General features: G+C 58.4%; 1 protein-coding gene across 1 annotated transcript; it reads right to left on the reverse strand.

The window, feature by feature from the left end:
- Window positions 1-1,005: 1,005 nt before the first annotated feature.
- LMXM_08_29_1370 (putative RNA binding protein) lies at window positions 1,006-5,160 on the reverse strand (the record flags this gene model as incomplete). The annotated part of the gene is made up of 1 exon (XM_003872370.1): window positions 1,006-5,160. The coding sequence occupies one exon, from the start codon at window positions 5,158-5,160 to the stop codon at window positions 1,006-1,008; it is 4,155 nt and encodes a 1,384-aa protein (XP_003872419.1).
- Window positions 5,161-8,126: the final 2,966 nt, after the last annotated feature.

The raw sequence follows: 8,126 nt of genomic DNA on the forward strand, positions 1-8,126 counted from the left end.
AGCATTCAACCACAGCTCACCTACCCCTGTCACAGTGCCGCTACACACGAGTCGCCCAGGACAGAAGACCCTGCCATCGAATCGTGCCATGCGTCTCATCGTTTTCTTCTTGCCCTTCCTCGCACGCATGCCGCACGATCGGCGACACACGCACACGGGTGGTCCGCATGCCTTGATCCAAACGGAGCCGCCTTCAGGGTCCCGCACGAGGGCGGCGGCTGTCGCGTCTGTCGTGGAGGCAGCAGGGGGTGGGGGTCAAGGGGGCGTGCCGGGCGAGCGCAAGCAACGGAGCTGGCCACACTCAGGCCAGGGCCCTCCGAGACCTTGCACAGGACAGCCTGTCTGCCGTGCTTCTCCCTCAGTCTCTGCAAGCCGCGGCATGCCGTAATGTGGTGCGGGGACTCGCTGCTGCCATTCGGGGGTGGCCTCGCCATGCTTCCGGCATCTGCGCCTCATCAGTGCAGACCCGGTCGGGCATCGGAGGTGTTTTTTTCCTAACCGATCCACACGAATCGTAGTGAGCTTGTCCAAGTATGATTGTGACCACTCGTATCTTTGCCACGGCGCCAGCCCAGACCTGGCGGCTGACAGCAAGAGTTCATAATCCTACCCGAGGGCAGGTTGTGCAGGCTCATGGTTTCCCCACAAAGAGTGGAAACTGAACCCTGATACCACGGTGATGTAGCGGGCATCATCAAGTGATCGTGGCCGTGTACGCAGCAGAGAGAAAAGGTGAGAGGAGGGGAAGTGGAGAATACAGTAGACCAGTCTTCGCATTAGCGAGACACTGCTGCGAACGAGAGGTGCATGTACCTCGCTGTTTGTTTTTCTTTTTGGTTTGCTTCAGCTCTTGATGCCTTGGCATATCAGTCACCGGCTGCGCACACACATGGGTAACCGTGGCTTGTCTTTTCCTATCTGTTTTCTTGCGTTCGTGATGCCGAATGGGGGCTAGAAGCGAGGGGTGTGCACCGTATGCCATGCGGATGTGCTGCCATAGCGCATCTAGTAAGAGGCGTCGTCGTAGCTCATGAGATTGTACAGGTTGTCCATCACGTGACCCAGCTGCTGCGAGTAGCCAAGATGGTCAACATCTTCGCGGCTGCTGCCGCTGTTGAGGCCGCTCCCGACCACCCCACCACCCTTCTTTGACTTTGTGGTGGTTCTGAGGGGCCAGCCGAGGTTCAGGTCTATGTCCGGGTACACCATCCAGCTTGTCTGCTCGTCATCCTCGTCGTCGGAGCGGCCAATTCGCGAAGGCGGCTTCGCAGTCGTGCCGAGCAATGTCCTCCCAGTACTGCGGCGGCTCAATTCCTTCGATGTTGACGTCGCCGTAGACGATCCTTGGTGAGCTGCCGCTCCCATGTCGCCGCCGCCGACGGCGCCCAAACTCAGCTTTGCCGTATCTCGCATCCGCCCGGCACTCCAGTGGTCGCCAGTGTCGGACTGCGACCTCATGTTTGACACAGACCCGGTCGTCGGCACATCTGCGAGTGCACTCAGCTCTTGTGTGCGTGACTCCGACAGCATGGACATCATGTCAAACACCGATGTGGTTTCTTTGCTGCGCCGATCATCACGAAACGGCAGCGCTGTCGTGGCAGCGGCTCCGGCTATGCCTGCGAGGTCGGTAATACCAGGGGTGACATTCATTGCGGCCGAGTTACTTTCCCACTGGAAAAGCAAGTGGTCGTCAAGGAGATCAGCACCGCCCAGCGACAGGGAGCAAGGACTAGCGTCGCCGAGCTGGCCGCTTCTGCGAAGAGCCGAGGAGGTGACGGCAGGAGCAGGGCTGCTTAGTTGGGCCCGCACCGCACTGGTAGCATTCTGTTGCTTGATCTTCGTGTTCACGTTCTCGCTGCTGCTGGTGCCACTGGCTGCACCACACAGCGGCGGGTCGACGCCGCCCACTGCACGCATCCCCTTCGCCGCACAAGAGATACTGTAGTGAGACTTGGCTGTGTACATGCTGTCCGTCGCGTAAGCGCCGTAGTCACAGGTATTCATATCGTCAGCAGTCAAGGCACCGTCGTCTGTTGATATCATCTTGGCCGCCGCTGCCATCAGCGGCGCTGTCGTGAACGTTGGCGGCGCTACGGCTGCCGTGACGGGCTGCGTCGGCTCACACGAGAAGCGCCGCGACGGCGACTGCGGCGCTGGGGAGCGGCCTGGTGGCAGCGGTAGACTAGTCGGCTGCGCTGGGGAAGCAGCAGTGTACTTCATCGTCGAGCTGACACGTGTGTCCACTGTGCCGTGCACGCTCCGCTTCGCTGCAGAGCCGGCACCAAGGGTGCCAGTGACTTGGTAGGGCTGGAAGCCGTTGGTGGTGTTGCTCGCAAACGGGGGCGCAAGCTCCGAATTGAGAGGGGCGGCCAGCGTGCCAGTGGCGGCGCCAGTGCTGTTCGCGCCGCTGCTGACGCCCCCGCCACCACTGGTCCCGGAGCGAATGGTGTGCATGGACGAGGAAGTAGCACGTGGGCCATGACGCAGGTTCGACGCACCACTAATCGCACCGACCTCTGCCTCTGGGGCGACATGGCGGGTGAAGACGCCGTTGCTTCTGGAATGGGCGCCGCCACCAGCGGTGAAGGATGCGCTGGTGCTTGGCGACAACACCCGCGAGACATGCTTCTGCGGAGTTGATGCGCACGAAGGCGGACAGGCGTCTGGTGGCAGTGTGTTGGCGCGCCGAGAGGTGGAAGGCGAAGGAGCAGCAGCAGTGGCGGCGGCGGCAGCAGCAGCAGCGGCTGACTTGCTGAGGGGCACAGGGGGGTTGGTGCTCGCGTTGCTGCGTGGCTGTGGGATGAGTCGATATGGCGCTGGGGCGTGGCCGCCATTCAAGGTGCTGCCACCTTCAGACTCTGCTGGCACAGGTGGCTGCTGCTGTTGTTGCGCCTGCTGTACCGCACCGGAGCGAGGCTGCGGAAGTGCCAAGGCCTTTGGCTGAGACTGCTGAAAAGATGAGCTGCTGAGCGGCGTTGTGGAAGAGGGCTGCGCTGACTGCGGCAGAAGTGCGCTGGCCACTCCATCGCTCTGCGCGGCGTCGGTGTGGGAGCCCAAAACCTGGAAAGACAACCCGCCGGCGTTGGCTCTAATGCTGTTATGGTTGTTGCCGCTGCCCGGGTGTGGAGAGGCGCCGGCCCCTGTCGCTCGTGCGGAGGTCTGCCCCGATGGCGGCGACTTTGCAGTGGTGTCGCTGGCGGCGGTGAGGTTGCTACTATACTGTTGCAGCATCGTGTAAAACTCCTGCGTCTCGTACGAGAATACCGGGAAGGCGCCAGTGTAGTCACCGCCAGCAAAGCCGATAAGGTCTGTTGAACCACTGCCTATAGCCTGGACTGGGTGTGAGCCGCTGCTGCCCACTATGGGCCCCATGCTGCCAGGCGTCTGCGAGCCGTCAAGCATAGTGTCCGCAGCGTTGCAGCTCCCGATGTGCTGCGGAGTGACCGTCATGGCTGACGAGGCCTTCGGCGGCGCCAAGAATGGTGTTGGGCTTGGAACGGGTTGCCGGAGTGCCTGTGCACTCCCAGAGGTCTGCCCACCGTAGGGTAGCACTGCTGAGTTGCTGTGAACTGGAGTGAGACCGGCGCACGGTGGGGTTTCATTCGGTGACCCGGCTGAGCCCGTTGTTCCGGCAAAGGGGCGCGGCGGCGAGAACACCTGGGCTGCGCTGCCGTCCTGTGACACACGAGGGAAGCTGCGGCCGGCACCGATACCCGGCGCCCCGCCCCACCTCAGTGGCATTCCGCGTCCACGGGCTGGCGGCAATGCTAGTCCAGTGGCGCTATGCAACTGCGCAGCAGGCGGCGACGTCATCGGTGTGACAATATAGTCCGTTATGGGCACGTCGGACCAGCTGAGAGTATTGTTGGGGGCACCGACCATGATGGCAGGGTGGTGTGCACCCCCGCTACCGCCGCTGCCCAAGCTGCTGTTGTGAGGCGCATGTGCTCCATTCCCATTCGCACCAACATCGTTAAGGATGCCAACGTTATTGGCTCTGGCGTGGTTGCCGCCAAGAGCGTTGTGCCGCACTGGTGTGTCCTCCGCCAACTTCACCATGAGTGGAATGCCCTGGCACGAAGCGAACGGCATTGTGTTGTGCACCGCGGCGGTCGCCTGCTCGGCAACGCCCTCCTGCTCGAAGGTGACAAACGCGATGCGGCGGTCATCGGTGCTGGCACCGGCGGCGGCGCCCTCATGCCCGCTGTGGGATGAGAGGTCCGCCTCCGCCGTAGCAGTGGCACCACCGCCGCCTGGCTGCGAAACGGCGTTGGCGGCTGCCGTGTCGCGATGGGTACTAACCGACTTCACCAGGCCGTGTTGACTGAAGAGGGCCATGAGCATCTCCTGCGTTACGTCCTTTGGCACATTACGAATAAACAGTTTTCGCATTTTGCGCCGCTCATCCCCGGAAGGGGCCTTGTCGTGCTCGCGGCGAGCCCACTGCACCGTCACCCGTTTCGAGCCCGTCATCGGCCGGCCTCCCGCAAAGGCCTCCATGGCCCGCATCGCCTCCTCGTGTTTCGCAAACCGCACAAAGGCGGTACCGAGGCTGACGCCGGTATGAATGTTGCGCATGATGGCCGAGTTGACAATTTCGCCGAACGGGGTGAACATCGCTCGCAGCTTTTCTTCGTTCAGCTCGAGCGGCAGATGCCGCACAAACAGGTTCACATGGCTGTGATTTGGAGGCGGCTGAAGATGGCGCGAGGACGGTGGAGAGACGCCATCCCCACCGCTACCACCGGCTCCGGAAGTGCTGCCACAATGACGGCCACCACCGTTACCACCTGTAGCGCCGCTACAGGCAGCCGGTAGTGTTGCGCTGCAGCTGTTGAGCACCAAGTTACAAATCTGACTGCTGCTCAGGGACAACTCCATCTGGGCAGAGTCGTGAGGTTTGCCGGAGCGCTGCTGCTGCTGGACCTGATTCTGAAGCAGTTGCTGAGCGTTCCAGGCGTGTAGAGAGAGGTTGGCCGCACTCGGGGTGTGATGTCCCGTTTGCTTTGCCCGCCCGCACTGCTCACTGGGGATGCTGGCCTGGTCCTCAGCATCCTCTGCGCCATCGGTGGCGGCGTCTGTGCTCAGTTGGCTGCTGCCTTCCTCGCCGCGACCGTGTCGATGACGATCGAGAGGATCGCTGCGACGCAGCCCCATCGGGACATAGGCTGCCGGAGCGGTGGAGTCACATGAAGGGAGGGATGGTGGCAACGGCGAACTTGCTGGCACGGACACAGGAGAGGAATAGTGACCATGCCGGCCTAGCCCAACGCTACCGTGACAGAGACGCGCGTGATGCCCTCCGTGCACAGGATCGCTTATGTCGCCAGCATCGTCGACGTGACGACTGATGACGCCGCTGCTCGAGAGAGGCTCCATGACGCGCGTTGTGGGGGCGGCAGCTGCCAACGGTGCGCACTGCTTCAAAGAGGAAGACGATGATGTCGCCCTCGTGGACTCCGGGGATGTTGTACCGGCGCTAGAGCTCTCTCGTTCGTCAAGAGGGTGGAACTGCTGCGATAGCGTGACCTGGGTGCCACACGTCGCTGCTGCTGTAGCTGTTGCCTGTGGTGGTGGGGTGGGGGGAGGGGCAATCACGTTTGCAGGATAGCGTGTTGAAGCAAGAGCCGCAAACCGCATAGATGTCTCACTATTTTTTTTTCTTTAACGGATTGTTGAACAAAGGAGAAGTCTGCAACCTCGGGAAACCAGTGAAAAGGCACAGATGATAGCTGGTTCACGCCCCTTTCAGTTGCCACGAACGTTGGCACGGCGGGAGAGAGGGAGAGAGAGAGCCTCCGTTCAAGAACTGCTGTGGGAATGGCAGGTGGGGCGGGGGGGGTGAAGTGGAAAAGCAGAGAGAAAACGAGAGAGCGAAATCACAAACAAGAAGGAAGATAAAACCATCCACGCACTTCCCCACACACACGCGCGCGCGTTGCGGACGGCGCCAAGCGAAAAAAAAGCGTGAACGTAAACGATGAAAAAGTGCTGCGATATGCCAGCGCCAGACGACGAACAAAAAAGTAGGTAGGCGCAAAGACGAAGAAACGATGAAGGAAAGGAGGGCGGTGGTACCCGGCGAAGCCGACGAGAACACGCGCACAGGTACAATAGAGGAGGGTAGGGTGCGAAAGCTTCGAAGAAAGATATACAAGCTACAGAGGTCGAGTACGTCCCTATTTTTTTTTCTTCGCTCCCCTCTGCGTCTCTTGATGTTGGCGACCACACGTTTCTTCCAGGGGGGGGAGGAAAGAGGAGAGCACAACGAATACAGAGTGCCAGTGAAGTTGAAGAAACGCGAAGAGAGACGCGGAAGGGGGAGGGGATGAGTCACGGATGGAGGGAGAGTGCAGGGTTGGCCGTTGCTTGATGGCCGCCCTGTCCCCGCCGTCTACTTTTCTTTGCGCTTTTCTACTCTGTTTCTCTTTCTCCTCCTTTTCGTTTTATTTTTTAGTGTGGTGCCTTCTTCGATGTCTCTCGGACAAACAAACGGGCGCCAATAAAAAAAAATAGCAACACCGCAAAGAAACAGACACGGGAGAGTCACAACAAGGACACACACGCAGACAAACAAAACGAGGAGACGGAGAGACGCCGCGTCTCAGGAAGAGAATTCTGACGAGGACACAAAAAAAAGCAGACGAAAATCTGTCTTTTATTTTCCCACGCAAGCAAGAGAGAGGTTGGTGGGTGTGAGGGAGGAATATGCAAGTCCGCGTATCTGCGCCGGCTGGTGAGCAGGAGGTCGCTCTCCCAATGCGTGAATACGAGAAAGTTGTGCCCCCCCCCCCCTCTCCCCTTCTCTCCCTTCGATGCTCTCTTGAGTGCAGACAGGTGAAATCAAAAAAAAAGAAATCGAGGCAGAGAGATATACTGACTGACAGACAGACAAGCTGAGAAGAGGCAGTAAAGACGGTGGAAAAAAAGGAAAGGAAACAGAGCGTCAAAAGCCAAACAAAAAGCACGCGATACACGCAGGACACAAAGGAGAACAGGAAAAAAAAAACGATGAGGTCGACGAGAGGTGTGCGCGTGTGAGAAAGATGCGGGGGAGGGGAGAGAGAAGGAAGGGTAATTCAGAGGGTGAGGGAGGGGAACGGGGTGGGTGAGGACGAACAGCGAACAACAACAACAAAAAATAGTTGTGAAGACAGAGAAACTAATCGCGAGAGACACGGCAAGGGAGGAAAGACCGGAAGAAGTGCGTCAAGACGCCAAAAGAGGAGAGAACAAGAAAAAAGTGGATAAAGCAAAGAAAAAAACGAAATGCAGAGAGAGAGAGAGAAAGAGAGAGGCAGCGCGCCGGGGAAACCACAACAAAGGACCGAAAAGGGGGAGGGGAGGAGGAAGCGCTCCAACAGCGAACGGTCACGAAAAAAAAAAGAAGAAAAAGCGAAAAGGCGTAAGGAGCACAGATGCACAATACACACAGGAAAGAAACGAGACGAAAAAAAAAGGGCAAGAAAGAGATTCGGCTACACCAGTTGTAGCCACTAGCGAAGACAGCAACGTCGCGGTACGAGCGAGCAAGGGAAGGGGTGCAGGAGGTGATCGCAGGAGGGAGTCGGGGGAAGGAGGAGGAGGGGGGGCAAAAACGTGAACAGAGCAAAACAACAACAGAAGAAGGGGCGAAACAAGTCTGGGGAACAAGAGGGCAGCAACAACAGAAAAAAAACGTCAAACTAAAAGAGAAAGTGGTGAATCAAGCGCGGACAACGAAGAGTAAAAAAAAAACACGTAAACTGAATCAAAAAAAACGGGAAAATGCGAGCAGGCAGCGCACGATCAGTACAGAGACACGCACGCACGCACACACACAGTCGCCAGGAGTCAAAAACAACAAAAAAAACGGGAGCGAGGAAAGTCGAAGACGAAAAATTTCAGGAGAACGTCAAGCAGAGAAGCTCACCCACACATTCGAAAAAAAAAGAAACACCAATCAAGTTGAGAACGACGAGTGTGTTTCCTTCAAAATCCGAAGGGCAAGATAAAATAAAGCTGATGTGGGAGCGGTGAACATCCAAAAAAAATTCAAAAGGTCAAGATAACTGCAACAGGGATGGAAGGTAGTCCCTACCTCTCAGTCGTACGCAGAATGCGGTAGAGCCGAGTGCCTGTGC

This window comes from Leishmania mexicana, chromosome 8, assembly GCF_000234665.1.
Source record: "Leishmania mexicana MHOM/GT/2001/U1103 complete genome, chromosome 8".
NCBI lineage: Eukaryota > Euglenozoa > Kinetoplastea > Trypanosomatida > Trypanosomatidae > Leishmania > Leishmania mexicana.